The sequence below is a fragment of the Nansenia antarctica genome (genome assembly GCF_963989245.1).
Source record: "Nansenia antarctica genome assembly, chromosome: 15".
In the NCBI taxonomy this organism is placed as follows: Eukaryota; Metazoa; Chordata; class Actinopteri; order Argentiniformes; family Microstomatidae; genus Nansenia; species Nansenia antarctica.
Window position 1 is genome coordinate 6097077 of NC_137685.1, and position 18879 is coordinate 6115955.

The window sequence follows — 18879 nt, forward strand, 5'->3', positions numbered from 1 at the left end:
AATAAATATCATGGTATCAAATAAAAATAATAATAATAATAATAATAACCGTAATTAGTCATTATGAAAGTAGCATCAGTGTAAGCCACTAACATTGACATCTACACTCATTTTCTTTAGATTACTCACTTTAAAACACACTCTTTCTAACAGATCGGTGACACTATTTGACAAGGAAACTCTATCTGACGGGACATCGGCACTGACCGGAGCTCTCAGCCCCTCGGTCCTTCTCAAAGGGGGACAGGGAACAGGGCACACACGCACGCACGGGAACAGACTGTCCGTTGAAGGAACGCACCTAACTTTCAGCTGTCAAATCGGCTGTGTCCCATAGCTGTATTTTGTTTGTGAGTATGTTTGCTGGTTCATTTGACATCTTATTTTCTCCGTAATGATCACAATAATCTCCATAAGGGAGGTATTTATATTTTTCTAAAGCTTAAAACTTGTAGTCGAGCCGAGCGTCTGATCTCAAAACTTCAAAGACGAGTTTTGCAGATTGTTGTTGTTTAGTTGTTTAGAAGTGTGCTAGGCTAGCTATAGCTTACTCACAATGACAGTTTAGGCCATTGTTAATCATTCACTAGCTTACTAACAACTCCATTTATTATGACAGAATATTTACAAATATAGATATATATTTTATATGTTGTTGAATATGAGTTCTCCAGGTCCTAATGCTGCTGTCCAAGAAATAGGTGTTGGGGATTGGGGTTGGTTCTGGTTGTGTTTAAGACACTTGACCATAACATGACCTTTATCTACGGGGGGAGGGGGGGTGGTTGTTTGTTGTTTTGATTTTATTGTTTTGATTTTACTTTACATCACCGTTATCTAGTTCGATCACTGGTTTCAAAACGTCTCTAGGCTAGCAGAGAGAGTCACCGTTTCACACAGGCCAGCTTTGAAGAGCTATTTACGTTGACATGCCATTCATTGAAACCCAGCTAAAAATAAGCATGCAGTTGCCCCTGCAGATGCCAGCCCAGAACTTACTATACTATATGTTAAATGTTTGTGTGCACATTTTAATAGTTGGCCTACATTTTGTGAACTATTTTACACACCTTTACTATGTTCCTACCTGAAATTAATTGTGAACATTGATGTCTTTTTGCTATAGTACTACTATACTGTACAACATCATCATCAACATCTCCTGACCTGCTTGCCTTGTCATCATCAACTTCATCAGCAACCTGCAACCATGTCCAGTGCGCCCTCATCTGGATATGCTGCTGCAATATCTGTCCTTTCCCTCAGTTCACCAGCTGACCCCAACTCAACCTTTACTGCTAACCCACCCATTACCCCCAGCCCACCCCTTACTCCCAACTCACCCACTACCCCCGCCCCACCCCTTACCATCAAGCCATCCCTCCCAGTCAGCCCGCCCCTGTTGAACCCCTCTTCACATGAGCTGTTGGGATCTGATGACGAGGAACAGGAGAATCCATCGGATTACTGCATAGGTATTTCATCCCAACAACACTTGACATTTACCGAATAATCATTAATTCAATAATTAATTAATTAATTCCAAATAATAAAAGAAAATCATCTGTATTAAAGAGTCTGTTCAAATAGTTTAGGTTGCTCTGTATATCGTAGGTGGGTATTACCCAGTGGAAATTGGAGAGATATTCATTGATCGTTACCAGGTGGTTAAGAAGTTGGGATGGGGTCACTTCTCTACTGTGTGGCTCTGCTGGGACATGGAGTAAGTTTGGGATGACATTATTCTTGTCATCGATAGCCCTTCAGTTTTACAGATTTTATTCAATTCACATTTCATACACAAAATCCAACAGAATGTACTTACCAGGAAGAATACATTGATTATTGTTATGATAGTTAAAGCAAGTTATTCATATAGTGTTTGTATGTTCAGGAAAGGGCGTTTTGTGGCTCTGAAGTTGGTGAAGAGTGCTCCAACCTTCACAGAGACGGCTTTGGATGAGATCAAACTTCTGAAATGTGTTAGTGTACCCATGTGTCCCCCTGTTACTCCATGTCATGTTATCTGTGTAATAAGATGCTTCTATTATTTAAGATGCCTTTGCATAAACCAAAGTTCAGTCACTAAAACCACTTAATTTCTATTACCGTAAAGCAATTTCTGAAATTCTATTAAATGACTACAGTACACTGGTGTACTAATTGATGTGTGTGTTCCCCCGGTTTATGTTTCACTGAAGTGTGCATTTGTTTTATACAGTACTAATACGCGAATGTCCTGTGACCAACTGTTCATAGGTTAGGGACAGTGACCCAACTGATCCTAAACGAGAGACTGTTGTACAGCTCATTGATGACTTCAAAATCTCTGGAGTGAATGGAGAGCGTATCCTTAAAAATCCCCAACTGCTACTATCTTCTAAAATGTGTCAGGATGCTGAAAGGGCTGATATTTACTTATATTTACTTATATGCAATTTTGTGGTTATCATCTCCTATTACCCCCATCCTATTCGGTTGTTAAGTCGTGACATGTTTCTGGGTCCAAAGTTGGCTGAGGCGCTCTCTTCGAAATGCCTCAGTAATAATAATAATTCATTATATTTGTATAGCGCTTTTCCGAGGCTCAAAGACGCTGACAAATATGGGAAAAACTGGAAAGTGCTGTGTCCCTTGTTGTATGAATATATCCGAGTCTAAAAAAAAGTCATTCTACCGCTTTAGTACACTGGTACTCTGGTGCGGGGAATTTCTGGTTTGGACCCAGAAATTGCTAAACGTCACGTTTGACGTCAGACTTAACAACCGAATTGTCTTTCTTGGACAGTGAAGTTTTTATTTGTACCCCATGTGAGTGAGATCTCCTTGACTCAGCCGTGTTTCAGATGTATGCATGGTTCTGGAAGTGCTGGGCCACCAGCTGCTGAAGTGGATCATCAAATCCAACTACACTGGCCTCCCTCTGCCCTGTGTGAAGACCATCCTCAGACAGGTGCTACATTTGCTCCCCTGCATTCTATCATGCACAGCAGTTTTTTGTCAATGTCACTTGCTTGGCCGTCCTTGTGCGGGGCCTTTATGGTCTGTGCTTGCTTGGCTGGGCGGGGTGTGCTGGTGGTGGGGCGGGCTGGGTGTGTGGGGTGGCGGGGGCCCCCCCGGGGGCGGGTGTGGGGGCCCACCGCTGGGTGCTGGTAGGCAAACTGGCTAGTAGTCGCTCTATGTGTAGAGGGCTGCAAGGGAATTTTCCTGGCTACATAGTGTACAGGTTTTTACTTTTGCCTGCTTGCGGCTCTGTCAGTATTGATTGATTGATTGATTGATTGACTGAGAATGTTTATTATGTGAAGCGCATTGAGTTGCATCTTGTAAGAAATGCGCTATACAAATAACATTTGATTTGATTTGATTTGAATGATGGCCAATGATCTCCTTTTCGTTGTCCTCTAGATTCTCCAGGGCTTGGATTATATGCACAGTAAATGCAAGATAATCCACACAGACATCAAGCCAGAGAACATCCTATTGAGAGTGGACGAGGTTTTCATCCAGGAACTGGCAGTCAACACCAAGCTGTGGACGCTGCCGCCAGTGTCCCCAGCTCCCACCAGCTCCTCAGGTTAGTAAAGCGTGTTAGAGCTTGTCTTGTGTCAGTGCTCTTGTCTGTTTCACTTATTCTATTTTGAGACAGGGAGATGCAAATCATGTGTTGATGAAAAATGGAAATGGAACAGGGCTGCCTGTGATATATAATGCATATATTATATTCAGCGTCTTTGAGCCTCGGAAAAGCGCTATATAAATACAATGAATTGTTATTATTATTATAAGTGAGAAATTAGAAATAAATGTCATTTATTACAGTATTGAGATGTTTTGGGTTGTTTTTAATTTACATTTCTTTCTTACCATGTTTCCAGTAAACACCAGTCAGAAAGAAAAACAGGTAACACTCAACATTTCAGTATTATCCTAATAGACTTTTAGACTCTGTCAACCTCAGACAATCACTTACCAGTGATGTACATAATTGTTTATTCATTTTCCTTCTCATCATACATCTTTTCTGTTCCTATGTTGATCACCTCATGTGTCATGTGTCTCTTCCACCCTCCTGGTCTAACTTGGGTATTAGAGTATGTCCAACTTGTTGGGGAAGTTGACTGTGGTTTTCCAGAATCTTGGGGTGTGGGTAAGATGTCTCTGGTATTTCCGGCGTACACAGCATCTTGTCCTTTAGGAAGGCCCCTTTGGCTACCTGGCTTGTTGGTTAATGTATGATTATTGCCCTTATGAGGGGATGTATTGATCTAACAAAGTCTAACACCTTGCAATATCACTTGAGGAACCGGCTATTTATTAGATTTATTTCTATTTCTTATCCACTTGGATCTTGACTAACCACCAGAAATGTTAAGATTGTGCCTGGGACACCATATAAATGTAATCAATCACAAACCTGTTGTGAGTAAGCGTGAGATATTCGCATCGATTATTAATCTGCATGACGAAATGCATTTTTGAATCGGGTGTGCCGTATGCCACATGGTAACTATTTACACGTTATCATTGTTCTTTCACTGCATTTTGTCTTTATATTATCTATCTGCTATTACACCTGCTCATGACATCTGTTGCTTGTCCTTACCTACTTTGATTGATAATACAACATGCAACAAGATATCTATGTAACTATGTAATATATGGAATGGACTTTATTTGTCATTGCTACAGTACAGGTACCAAACAATGAAATTTAGGAGGGGTGGCTCCCCTGGTGTTAGGAAAGGAAAAAAAAAAACACATTTTAGAAAAAGAAAAACTTTTATATAGATATAAATATAGATATAAATATATAATAGATATCTATTATACATAATGGATATGTAACAAGCCTTGCATGTCACCCATCTCATCATCTTTCGAGATTTCGCTCTGGAGCTTGTGCTTGCTCTTTCTGCATGATATGAGAGTGTAAGAGTTTCTTTGAACGAGTAGATTTTCCCTTTGGATTTAGCTGTGAGTGAGTCACATTTGAAGTTCCATGTTGATGACTCTTCCTTATCAAACGGACTGTGTTGGTAGACCGGGAAGGTCTCCAGGAGCCAGAGGAAAAGGGTTTCAAGGAAAGAGAAGAAACCTCAGCTGCAGGGCCAGGGGAGTTTAACTGACCACCAGCCGAAGGACAAAGCTCATGTCTCGTTCTCTAGTGTCACCACTCCCAATAGTGCTACCGGTCCCATCTCTCCCCCTAAGCCAGGTCCTGTGCATACCGCATGGAGACGGAACCTGCTGCAGGAGGAAGGAGTGTCCTCTGATTCGGCCTTATCACCGATGGAAGGTAGCCTCTCCTGTCCAGGCCTCGCACCGACCTCTGGGTCTAGATCTATACTGTTACATCATTCGGCTGAGAAAGACCAACAGACCTCATCACCGTCTTCTCCACACGGTCAGTTTCAGTCCAGATTCAGCTCTATACATACATGTATGTTCCCTGTAAACGACCTTTGACAGGTGCAGAATTGTTGAATGAATAATCTGTCTCTTTTCTAAGTGTTGTTTGGCTTTGATATGTTTCAGGGCTCAGTAAATCAGATCTATTTGTGAATCCCCTCAAGCCGCAGAATGCTGATAAGATCTTCATCAAGATTGCAGACCTGGGCAATGCCTGCTGGGTGGTGAGTGGCTATTTGGCTAACTGGACAAAACAGTAACAGACATACAACTGAATGAATAAGTAGAGTTGTAATACTTAAGCCCTATTCGCATGGGACTAGTATTATCAGGGGTCCTCATGTGATTTAGAAATGACCCCCCTGATGTCTGTGTTTCGTGCAGTGCAGTCCCCCGGATATGATGTCAAGGCTCTGTGTAACATACAAAGTGCAACAATATATAAACAAACATAAATAAACAATAAATACCGTTATTATTTATTTTTCCAAACACCAGGCCTATCTGGTACAAATTTAGTAGCTTTCAGTTCTAAAAGCATTTTCTGCGCACCACACGGCAGCCCTCTTCCAGGTACTCTTGTCTCCGCACCCACATGGGCTGGAAAGCACTGAGGCAGGTGATGACGGACCCCCCCAGCCAGGAGGAGAACTCTCGGTGAGCTGCAGACAACACTCTGATCCTGGACTCCCGGGGGGCCAGTTTCTTCATCTCCATCTGCAGCCGCTCTGAAAAGCCGCTGAACAGCGAGGAGCCGCCACAAACCACCACGTTTCCCATCAAGGCCTCTCGCCACTCGGGGGCACACTTCTGCAGGCTGTTCATGGCCATGATATGCACCCCGGCCTGGGAGACTCCTGCTATGGACGGGCAGAAGAGGATCTCGGGGCAATAGAAACACTTGTTACCCAGGGTCACGCTGGTCCCGTCAGGGAGTTGGTAATCCAGTGGTTGGCCTCCCTCCTCCTCCATCTTCAGCTCTGCTTCCAAGTCCTGGGAGACGAAGCAGGTTTGCCTCTTCATCTCCTGCAAAGAGAACTCCTGCAGAGTGGAGTGGCCGTGACGACGTTCTGCCAACAGTTTGCTTAGATAGTCGGTCACGTCCTGTCCAGCCAGGTTCATGTGAGAGGTGGCGTGGGGTAAGCAGTAGCCGTCGTAGACTGGGGAGACAGAGGTGCAGTCAGCCCCAGAGTCCACCACTAGACCACTGACCTGTCCATGTGAGTACATGGTCAGCACAGTCTGATGGCTGACGTACATCGCTGTGGCCTCAAACTCCTCAAAGAGAAGCTCAGCTGTCTTCTCTCGACTAGAGACGGGGGAGAACGGTGGATCCGTCACCAGGATGCCGTGCTCTTTGGGACAGACCCGCAGCTCCTCATGGAGGATGTGACTCCATAGCTTTTCCATGGAATCCCAGTCGGTTATGATTCCGTTGGTGATAGGCTTCTTGAGAATGACGTCTTTCCTCGAAATCCTCGAAATGTTGTTCCCAAAATAACATTCTGTCTGGTCCTTTGCCGATCCGACCACTGACCTGACCACAGCACCTCAGGGCTTCTCATCTCCGGAGAAGCCAGCTCTGGTGGAGCCAGATCCAGAGTCAATTATGATAGCGATATTCTGCTGGAAGTCTCCACAGCTATCCGGAGAGAGCGTGGAGAGAGTCTCAACCCTCCGATTCCTGGGGGTGCACATGCAGGATGACCTGACCTGGAAGGACAACACAAAAGCCACCATCAAGAAGGCACAACAGCGGCTATACATCCTGAGAGTCCTCAGGAAGGAACACAGCAAGCAGGAGATACTGGTGACCTTCTACCGCGGCGCAGTGGAGAGCATCCTCACCTACGGCATCTGCAACTGGTTCTCCAGCTGCACAACCGCGGAGAGAAATGGAATGGAATGGAATGGACTTTATTTGTCATTGCTACAGTACAAGTACCAAACAACGAAATTTAGGAGGGGTGGCTCCCCTGGTGTTAGGAAAGGGATTATTTTTTTAATTTTTTTTAGAAAAAAGCATAGATGCATAAAATCACAAGAAGGTAAGGAGCTGGTTTACATCAATAAAGGCTATGTACACAATCCACTGTACTATACTGCACAGATAGTCAACTAGGGTTGTCATATTGCACAAAGAGTATTTTTTCACATTATTTTAAAGTGTCACAGTTTGCAGGCTTGAAAATGTACATGTTTGTGCCTCAGCACTAGCTGCCATACAATCCGTCCGGACTGTCCTGGGCCCAGAACTTGCGCTAAAAAATGCGCTACAGAGAGTCGTGAGAACAGCCCAGAAGATCACCTGCGCCCCCTCCCCTCTCTGGAAGAGCTGTACAACACACGCTGTCTCAGGAAGGCCTCCAAGATCTCCAGGGACCCAACCCACCCTGGGTACGAACACTTTACCCGGCTGCCCTCGAAAAGGCGGTTCAGGACCTTGGCCGCAAGGACAAACAGACTGAAGAACAGCTTCTACCACAGGGCCGTCCAGGCCCTGAACACAGCAAAGACCTAGGTTCTGGGCCCTGGACAGTCTGGACGGATTGATGGCAGCTGCTGGACTGAAAAAAATCAGGTGTAGTGGTGAGGCACAAATATGTACATTTCAAGCCTGCAAACTGCGACACTTTAAATAAATGTGCAATAACACTATGTGCAATATGACAACCCTAGTCGTCTATCTGTACAGTATAGTATAGTGGATAGTGTACATAGCCTTTATTTATGTAAACCAGCTCCTTTTTTTTTTTTTTTTTTTTTTTTTTTTTTTTTTTTTCTTTCCTAACACCAGGGGAGCCACCCCTCCTAAATTTCGTTGTTTGGTATCTGTACTGTAGCAATGACAATAAAGACCATTCATTCATTCATTCATTGCAAAGTCAAATCAGAAGTTATTTTTGTTTGTCTAATTTTCCTTAATATGTCCACAACAATGTTGTCTCTCTTGACACACATGGTTAGAGATATTGTGCTGTATGACTCGTGTAGTATGTTTGTCACAAAGCCAGTGACATCACAATCGGCCTTGTACCATCAGTATTGCTCCAGTCTGGGTTACTATGGCAACGAGTGATCACTCACAGGGTTATTTCTCAGCATTTGTGATTTTTTTCACTATTTTTTTTCAAATTTTTTCATTATTTGGAGTTGACAGGGTAAAAGCTATGTTGACACGGAAAGCAAACCTCATTTTAATAAAAAGGAGCAAAGTGAAGTACATTTGCTTTATTTCAATCACATACACATGTGCATGTATTTAAAAGTAAGTGAGTGGATAGGATGAAATCCAGAGAAACCCCACTGCGGTGTCAAATCATGTGACACATTACTGATCTGACATCCTTCATATTCGGGGGGGGGGGGGGGGGTGCTGGTGACACTTTATCTCCCTTTAAAGGTCAGCCCTGGAGGCACTTGCAGCAATATCAGCATCAGTTGAGATTATACAATACACCCTCGTTGTCATTTGCTCCGTTAACCTTTTATCAGTAGAACAAAACCTACTTGAATATAGTCACAATCATTAACTGTGTGATTTACAGTTCATATGCATACAGTAGATATGTTCTACCTGTGCTTAGCGCTAGTTAGCTAGTGCTAGTTAGCTCGGCCCCTGGGTGAGCTAGAGAAACGCGGTCTTCGCCGGGGGATGCAGTGGAGTGGCCCGGGGAGGGCGACAAGCACACTTCACAATTTCTACAGGAATTGTACCTGTCTAGTTTACAGTTAATATGCATGCAGTAGCTATGTTTTACATGTGCTTTATTATCTGTGTTTCATCTGTTATATGTTTCATCTGTCTGCTCCAGCACAAACACTTCACAGAGGACATCCAGACGTGTCAGTACCGCTCAGTGGAGGTCCTGATCGGGGCTGACTACGGCACCCCTGCAGACATCTGGAGTACTGCATGCATGGTGAGGAGCGCTGGACCCACCCGTATGTCAATGACATGTGTGACACAGTCTGATCATTTGGTCCGCAAGTCGGCAACCAATCAAAAGGTTCAGACTGAACTACGTTTCAACGTGGTTGAGAATCACAACACAAACTCACTAGTCAAGCAGCCGAAATACTGCAAGGCAATGGATTCAGTGAGTAATCCCCACTGCTACCTAGTTATAGTTAAGATAGTTAACTAGGTAGCCGTGGGGGTTACTCACCGAATACTACTTTACATTGTTAGCAGGCTCACAAAACAAGCTGTGTTAGTTGACTAGCGATGTGTCATTGATTTTCAACAACGCGGAAACTTATTCACTGTTTTTCGAAAGAAAAGTCCGATCATTACATCTGATCCCGACATGAGGACCTGAACGTGTCACATATATTCTCAATTCAAGAGATCCGTGACACTATATGTCATGAGTGTGGTTAATGCAGTTGATATTGTGTTTTCCTCTCTACTTCAATTGTAATATATTGGATGTAAGTGTGCTTATATTCTTTTTTTCAAAGACAAGCTACTGTGCTAGCTAATGTAATTCTGTAAATCATAGTAGCGAGATCAGTGTTGCTTTGTTGATACAGGCATTTGAGTTGGCCACAGGGGAGTATCTGTTTGAACCCCAGTCAGGGGACAACTACTCTCGGGAGGAAGGTATGTCTGATCACACACACAAGAGCAGTGGAAAGGAAGGATTACAACTAGAAAAAACTATGGAAATCTATGTTTTAATCTTTCCGTTCTACTGTTCTTGTGAGTGAGCCAAATGTTTTTACCTATCTATCGGCTCCATGGCCACTATGCTGCTTTTATATTGTTCAGCGTCTGTATGTCATGTCTGTCTCCCACCAGATCACATTGCTCACATTATGGAGTTGCTCGGACCCCTCCCTACCCAATTCGCCCTCTCGGGGAGAAACTCCAGAAAGTATTTCAATTGTAAAGGTAAATCTATTCATATTGATTTCCATACTAACTAACTAATGTATAAAACGTGTTTTGCCTGCAACAGCTCGTGAGCTTAGAATTATAAGGTTCTATCTCCATTTTGGGTGAAAATTGAGTTTTTAACATAATCTGATCCATTAGGTGTTTATTAATGCCTGTGTGGTGTTATTTTTTAAAATGTTGACATTTTTTAGTTAGTAATTCATAAAATACAAAGGTTCCATCTCACAAAACATAATGGAATGTAAAAACTTTGACGCTCAATATCTCTGAACTACCCTAAACGGAGATAGAACCTTAGAATTCTAAACTCACAAACTGTCTTAAGATAAACTATGTTTTTTTTTCTTCTTCTAAATATCTTGTTTCCTTACAGGGCAGCTGCGGCACATCTCAAAGCTGAAGCCGTGGAGTTTGTGTGAGATCCTGCTGGATAAGTTCGAGTGGCCGCAGGAGCAGGCGGTCCAGTTCAGTGACTTCCTCCTCAGCATGCTGCACCCTCTCTCAGAGAAGAGAGCCACGGCTGCCCAGTGTCTCAAGCACCCCTGGATCTCCTCCTAGACACACAACACCTGCCGTGCTGATGCCTCCAACACCAAACCGTGTCTGCTTAACTGATCTATGAACACTGCAAGCTTGGACACATCCCTTGATAATTGACTTTGTCTTTGATTTGGGCGGGGTCATTAAGATGTCATCATATGAGCTGATCTTCATCAAGTGATACTGTAGAGAAAAGTACAGAAATAGTGCCAACAGCATAGCAACAAAACAGATGCGTAATGCTTCATCCACAAATTGCCTTCACAAGATGATCTAATACTGTGGCACATCAACATGTGCATGCTTAACAAGTCTTTAAACAATAAATTCATGCAAACCACTCTTTAAGTTTACATCTCTTGATATTTCAGTATTCTAGATTCCTTGTCTGATGCTATGGTCTTTGTCAAATATGTATGGTACTTGTCCTTAACACATGGCCAACACCCTAGACACAGAGTAACACTCTTTACAAAGACTGAGAAAGCCTGTCTTTCATTATTGAGTTCCTTTAAATGTGAGTTATTTTAGCAATGCATTCATTCTTTACTGGTATGGACTGCACTTATATAGCGCCTTTATCCAAAGCGCTTTACAACGGCCTCTCATTCACCCATTCACACACCAATGGCAGCAAGTTACCATGCAAGGCACCGGCCCGCTCACTGGGAGCAATTCGGGGTTCAGTGTCTTGCCCAAGGACACTTCGACATGTGGCCAGCGGGGGCTTGAACCGCCGATCTGCCAACCTTGCGATCATGAGATGGCGACTCTCCCTCCTGGTACTTTTCAGATGAATGAAACAACAAGAGACATATGAAATAGATAGATAAATAGAATAATGCTGATGTTAAGCGTGTAATATACATTAAGTTATACAGTACTTTATTATTTATTTATTTTGACAGTTTTGTACAACACACCACTTTCTTAGCCATACTTTGTATGGCCTTGTTGGAATGCGCTTCTCATTATTCTATTTCACAGATATCAACAAGGCTGCAAATAAACATATCAAATCACATTAGCCCCTCGCTATGATTCACCTGACTGTCACAAGACCACTTGGAACGATACAATGAAGGAGTGGCTTCGGAGGGGATTACAATACTCATTAAACAGGCTCAAAACAGAGCCCAGATTAAGCTCTTTTCACTCCCACCTGTCAAAAATGTCAAATGTAAACGTCCTGTAGGGCAGTCCCTTCTGATCAAACTACTTGTCCGTGTGGCTGTGTTGATGACTGAAAGTGTGCTTCTTCCAGCGATAACTGCACTGCCACACATGAATCTCTGCTCACATTCAGTTCAGCAGTGGCGAGAGGGGGAGGGGGTAGTCCAGTGAGGGAGGGGTTAGTCTCATGAAAATGTGTGGTGTGTATATAGACAGGCACTAACTCTGAAAAACTGTTTTGTGGTGTGAGAGGTGGCATCAAGAGGAGAAAGTACCCATCATCACATTGACGGAAGACAGACAACTTGAAGGCAAGTAACACTTATGTTTTATAATACATGACATGTCTTTGATACAGTATATATTGTGATACCAGAATAGTTCAGTTTGTTTGCTTGTACTGGTTGTAGTGATGACACTTTATGATATCTTTCATCTATATGTTCATCCATATTTCATCCATATTTTCATCAATAAACCAATAATGAATTGGCAATGCTTTAGAAAGCTTATATGCTTATAATGTTGATACATGTTACATACATGTAAATCTTGGAACATGACTCCACAGTGGGATTGCACAGGTTATTTTTTTATACGATGTATGATTTGATAACCTAGAGACATTTTGCAACATTTTACAACATGTTACCCTTGCTGAACTAACCACATATTTTACCAAAACTATTTTAGAGCATTTTCCGAATTTTTTACTCAAATTGATGTGGACTTGTTTTCTTCAGAGGTCCTGATTACATTACACGTTTGATTGGTCCAAATTGAGTGTGTGTGTGTGTGTGTGTGTGTGTGTGTGTGTGTGTGTGTGTGTGTGTGTGTGTGTGTGTGTATGTGCCATGTGTTTTTAATATTCAAATTCTTTAAAGTGCTTCAGCATAACCCCCCTTTCTTTCCCTCAAGATGATTTGGGATGACTAACAGAGCTGTTATGTTTTCAACGAGAACCCTTTCTCGTTTCCTTTTATAGCTTTCACTTCATGTCCTAGGTGTAAATTATAGCTACTGTAGGCTTACTCTCTCTGTAAAGTTACCAAACTGTAGAAAACCAAAGCTATTTCCAATTAAATTAAAATGGTCTATAAAAGTGCCTGAGCAAGCAACTTGAATTTCTAGAAGTGTTTGTTTACGCATTAAAATAAAACTGGTAGGAAATGAATGTCAGTGGCCCAGTGCCATGCCTTTTGTCACACAGCTCCTAAACCTGTGCCTGTTGCTATGCAACTCAAAGCCTAGCTCAAGAGGCATTACCTCTGTCCTCCCCTGGTTCGTTCACTGTTGCGTTACCAATAAAAGTTCAAGAATCCCTCTCCGTGCTACTGTCCCTCACAAGAATCCCTCACTTAAGGTGTTTTTCCAGTGACAACGCTTTATTTCTTATTGCTCTGATCTTTTCTTCAACGCACACCATGCTTTTTCTAAGATGACGATTGTTATTACACCAGTGCACAGTGCATTTGTTATTATTTGTATTTGCCTTTGAATGAATGAATGAATGAATCTTTTATTTCGAACATGATTTAAAATAATAAAAGAACAAATAACTAATATGTAGAATACAGGCCTATCAATGTTCGAAAAGGAGTAGGATGAAGCCTAAAGCTTATCATGTCCTACCCCTTTAGTATTGATATAAAGTGCTAATGATCTATATGGTGATGGTGTGGGTTTGAGTAGAGACAGCAGACAACAGCGACTAAATGGAAATGTAAGAAGGGTACACACGATAAGTGTCATAAGCTGCATAGTAAATACCCATCTCATTAGCCCGACACAAAAGGAGGAATGGATGGAGAGATGAGAGAACTGATGGATGGGGGGCTTTGATCTCCAAAGCCATTCATTCATTAACTATCCTTGCAGATTCCTGGTTGTCTATATCAGGAACACATTGACATATTTTTGAAATGGGCATGGTCTGTCCATCTGTCCATCTGTCCCTTAAACTGTAACTCAACTTAAGTTAATTTGGATCATTACATAGTGAATTGATGTTTACAACAAGCCCTCTGTTTTGTGTTCTAGAATGTTTTGGCTGAGTGTTCTCTACGGTGTTCTCGGGGGAGCAGCTGTCTTGTTTGCTCTCTGCTGGTGGGTGATCCCGACAGCTGCGCGGTACCATGGCGGATTGTGCCTTCTATGGAATGATGTTATCGTGGAACGTGTCTGGGACTTCCTGACCCGCTCCACCCGTCCCCAGGTAGGCTCCTCCTGAGACTTCTACTGCCCCCCACCCCCCTGCCCCCTGCCCTCCTCTACTGCCCCCCAGCACTGCGTCCCCTGAAGACACCTGTTTTTTCCCCTTTACTGTGTCCCCTAAAACTTCTATTGCCCCCCTTGTACTGTTTCTCTGTTTCTCCAGTGTCTATATAATAATTAAAAAAAAATAAAAAATAAAAAAGGGTCTAGGTTTAGAAGATGGTAGATGATAGAAGTAGATTTTGCCTTCTATCACAGAGACTGCCAATGGCCCCGGGCCTGAGCTGGATTATTCTTCCTGCTACAACTGGTGGATTGATGATTCACTTGCTTAGTCAAATGTATCGAATTTGGAGTCGCTTTGGAATAAGGCGTCTGCTAAATGCCAAAAATGTCAATGTAAATGCTTTCAGAGAAACATTTGTTTGTTGGTCAGACTTAAGTATGTTTTTCCCAATCTTTCATGTGATCAGTTTACAGTCGCCTGTTGACTGGCTGGACTTTGCCACTTATCATGAAATGTTCCAAGACAGTGTCCTCTTTTCAGTGTCCATTTCTGCAATGTAATGTAATTTCAAGCACAGTGCTTTTCCTTCACTAGCGGATGCTGCGTGCAGTGCAGAGAAACGCCACTAGAGGGGACCCTCGCAGCGTGCTCGCAGCCATTGACGACTTCTGCAAGCATAAGGAATGGGCCATGCATGTGGGGGATGAGAAAGGTACTGCATGCATTAGATATGTTATGGATAACCTGCTAAATGAACAGTGCCTTTATTAACAGAACAGTGATTTACTAATACTTTGTTTTGTCATTATTAGTGTCCGTATATATATATATATAATTTTTTTTGTGTCAACATCTTTATACCTTAACTGCTCCTCCTGAGACATCTACTGCCCCCCAGCACTGCGTCTCCTAAAGACACCCGCTTTCCCCTCTACTGTGTCCCTAAAAACTTATATTGCCCCCCTTGTACTGTTTCTCTGTTCCTCCAGTATAAAAACAAAAAACAAACAAAAAAAAACTAGGTTTTAGAAGAAGGTGATAGAAGAAGGTTTTTCCCTCTATCAATGGCCCCTGGCCTGAGCTGGATTACTCTTCCTGCCACGAATGGTGGATTGATGATTCACATGCTTAGCATTCAAATGTATTGACTGTAAGTCGCTTTGGAATAAGGCGTCTGCTAAATGCCAAAAATGTCAATGTTATGCTTGTGTGAATGTGTATACTGTATTTTAGATTTTCCACGTGCTGTATGTGTTTATTACAGGGTCCATTCTAGACTCAGTGGTGAACGAAGTGAGTCCAGACTCGGTTTTGGAGTTAGGAACGTACTGTGGCTACTCAACTATACGCATCGCTCGCCTGCTTCCGTCTGGCGCTAGCCTTATCTCCTTGGAATTCAACCCAGACTATGCTGCCATCGCCCGTAAAATCATCGCATTCGCAGGATTGGAAGATAAGGTAATGGGAGAGAATAGGATGGTTTATACAAAACCTATGCATGTGTGTTTATTGAACAAAGTTGGTTGATTAGAATACAACAAAAACTCAAATGAGACCTCAATGTTGTCCTCCAGGTCCAGGTGGTGGAGGGGGCCTCTCAGGACTGGATCCCTCAGATGAAGGATAATTTCGGAGTGAGAAGTTTTGACTTCGTTTTCCTGGACCACTGGAAAGCTCGCTACCTTCCCGACATAAAACTCCTGGAGGTAAGTAAAGCCCAATGCACACGGCGTGCGATATTGTCGCACGTCGACAACATTCGATTCTCCATTCACACACCTACACACTTCAGTGGTGTGAATTGAGAATCGAATGTTGTCGTGCGACAAAATCGCACGCCGTGTGCATTGGCCTTAAGATCTTGATTCTAACTCTATGACTGTTCTGTGAGTAGGCCTATATACGGAATCAATTCAGTTGTGTTGTAATCACTTTGAAAACAGCATATTGGTTAAACAGTCTAACAGGTAGATAACAGTCTCTCTCTCTCTCTCTCTCTCTCTCTCTCTCTCTCTCTCTCTCTCTCTTCTCTCTTTCTCTCTCTCTCTCTCTCTCTCTCTAGGAGTATGGTCTTTTAATGAAGGGCAGTGTGCTGCTGGCCGACAATGTCATCTGCCCAGGGACCCCAGACTATCTGAAGTATGTACGGTCCAGCTCTCGCTACGAGACCCAGTTCTTCAGATCCCACCTGGAGTACACCAGAGCAGCTGACGGCATGGAGAAGTCTGTCTTCTTAGGGCACTAGGGTAGCCAGACACTGTGCCACTTGGTTCTACACCAACACCACCACTCTCTCTCTTGTCAATACAGTGTATGTCAGTTTGTCATGTACAGGGTTGATTGTCTTCCCAGAAGTGCTAACTTACTATGCTTTTGTCTCAGATCTGGAGAGTAAAGAATGTGTCATGGAAAAACTATTTGTGCATCTGTGTTTTTATTTTATCATAATGCTATCATCATCATCATCCACAAATAATGATAATGCGCAAGTCACAATTGTCTGTGCCATATCAGTTTATGCAACTTTGGTAAATGGTAATGGTAAATGCCTGGACTGCACTTATATAGCGCCTTTTTTGCTGCTCCAAAGCGCTTTACAACGGCCTCTCATTCACCCATTCACACACACATTCACACACCAATAGCGGCAAGCTGCCATGCAAGGCACCGGCCCGCTCACTGGGAGCAATTTTGGGGTTCAGTGTCTTGCCCAAGGACACTTCGACATGTGACTCTACCTCCTGCGCCACAGCCGCCCACTTTGAATAGTGGCAGTTGTGAGGTTTTCCCAGACAAAGATCTGACCCAGCAGGTGGCAGTAATGTACCTTAGTTGATTTCATTCAACTGAAAAGCAGCACACACACACAGAGGTCATCTGATAACTTCATAACATTTATATACCCAGTTTAATCAGGCTGAAAATTAGCTTACATTGTATCTCCCAATTTTGGGGGGATGATTTGGTTTGGAAATGCACCTGGATCTTTCTAGGGTTCTGCGAAAAGTCTGTATTTAAAAAAGTAATCTATTATATCTCTAAATTCGATAAAATCCGGTGGGTATTTGTAACAGATCAGCAAGGTATCAACCTAAGCTGGGTATTAACATAACTGATTTAACCTAACTTCCTGGAGATGTTTCAGGAGAGAGTCTGATAAGCCATGGCAGTTGATTGTAGTCGTTCAAGTCACTTTATTAAGCAGAAACATATACTGTTGCTATTGACAACTGTGTCGGTTAGACAATAGGTGTATTGAATGTATGAATAAAATCACTGCTAATTTAATCTCAGACAGAGTCAGAATCTAAGTGACAGAGTTGCATCATGAAGGGGGAGGGTAGTACTGCGTTTAGTTCTGCTGCATAAAAATATATAGGCTAGTCCACCTCCAGTAGGGCTTTCTTCACAGACGCACACTTGATAATCCCAATCTGTGCCCATTAGTGCACTGAGGGAGAGCGAGAGAAAAGAGGGTTCAACAGAGAGAGAGAGATGGATAGAGAGAGGGGGGGGGGTCAACAGAGAGAGGGAGAGAGAGAGAGAGAGAGATAGAGAGAAGGGGGAGTGACTGAGAGATGAGAAACAGAGAGGGAGTGAGAGAGAGAGAGAGCTTTTAAGGGATTTGTCAGTGATTTGCAGAATCTCAGTAGCGTAATGTTGTGCTTTTTCCACTTTTCTGTGATTCTACCATAATGCTATACACTAAAGCCTGGAAAGCCAGGGTTTTCAATGTGTTTTTTGTAAATTAAAACACATTCTATTTAGCTATTGTATGATTTGAGGCCATTATAGGTTTTTTGGTCAAGTACATTGACCCTCGGAGATGATTGTGGATTAACTTTTTGCCAAAACATTTAAGAAAATGGCACTTCTAAGTATCATTGAATATTAAATATGGGAATTGGCTTGTTTGGGAGTGCTCAAGTGATGGATGGAATCAAGATCAGTCAAAATGGAATGCTCAGGTAAGAATTCTTCCATTTCTTCCATCAGTAGAACCTTTTTACAAGTTAACTTTCAGGTACTTAGTTCAAATGTTATTATTTCATTTAATGTGTCAATAAAAAAAAAAATTCTCTGCTTTGTCTGTTAACACATCTTTGTAATGCATACTATATATGTTTTCATTTCAATGCATTGTACATTTCTGTAAACGTTTTTTCATGTTTATTTGTGTTTAATGTTATGTAGCATTACATGATAGCAAGTTATGCTTTGTTGATGATAATCACTGTTTTGCAAGACTGTATGAAAAGGTTTCATTCAATATTTCTGTTCTATATATTTATGGCATATCAAAACTGTAATTCTGACACCTCTGAACGAATATGTTCAAATATGTAACTTCATTGAACACTGAACAGTTTTAGGATAGTGAGCTGAACCAGCAGTCAGATTGCGAGTGATACATATTTCAGGATATATTTATATTCTTAGCTCCATCAAATTAAAATTCTGCAGGATTAGACTTGTTTCCTTGCAAAACTCATTATTTTTATAGAATGCATGAACCTTTTTCTATATCTCATATGTGTCATTAGTGTTACGGCACATTAGAAAACCAGTCAGAAACATGCATATCTGTTCATGTTTGCTTTTGTGCAATATTTACGAGTTGTTTTCACTG

At 42.3% G+C, this 18879-nt stretch overlaps 2 protein-coding genes across 2 annotated transcripts; both read left to right on the plus strand.

Moving 5' to 3' along the window:
- Window positions 1-1210: 1210 nt before the first annotated feature.
- On the plus strand, window positions 1211-10873 carry LOC308170940 (SRSF protein kinase 3-like; the record flags this gene model as incomplete). The annotated part of the gene is made up of 14 exons (XM_080545793.1): window positions 1211-1475; window positions 1615-1723; window positions 1895-1982; window positions 2260-2347; window positions 2847-2953; window positions 3409-3577; window positions 3879-3904; window positions 4094-4150; window positions 5044-5299; window positions 5539-5636; window positions 9228-9335; window positions 9949-10018; window positions 10217-10309; window positions 10689-10873. The coding sequence occupies 14 exons, from the start codon at window positions 1211-1213 to the stop codon at window positions 10871-10873; spliced, it is 1719 nt and encodes a 572-aa protein (XP_080401919.1).
- A 3196-nt stretch (window positions 10874-14069) lies between these two features.
- LOC308170941 (catechol O-methyltransferase B-like) lies at window positions 14070-16494 on the plus strand (the record flags this gene model as incomplete). Its single annotated transcript, XM_080545794.1, has 5 exons — window positions 14070-14243; window positions 14844-14961; window positions 15514-15707; window positions 15824-15955; window positions 16312-16494. 5 exons carry the CDS (start codon window positions 14070-14072, stop codon window positions 16492-16494), a joined length of 801 nt encoding a protein of 266 aa, XP_080401920.1.
- Window positions 16495-18879: the final 2385 nt, after the last annotated feature.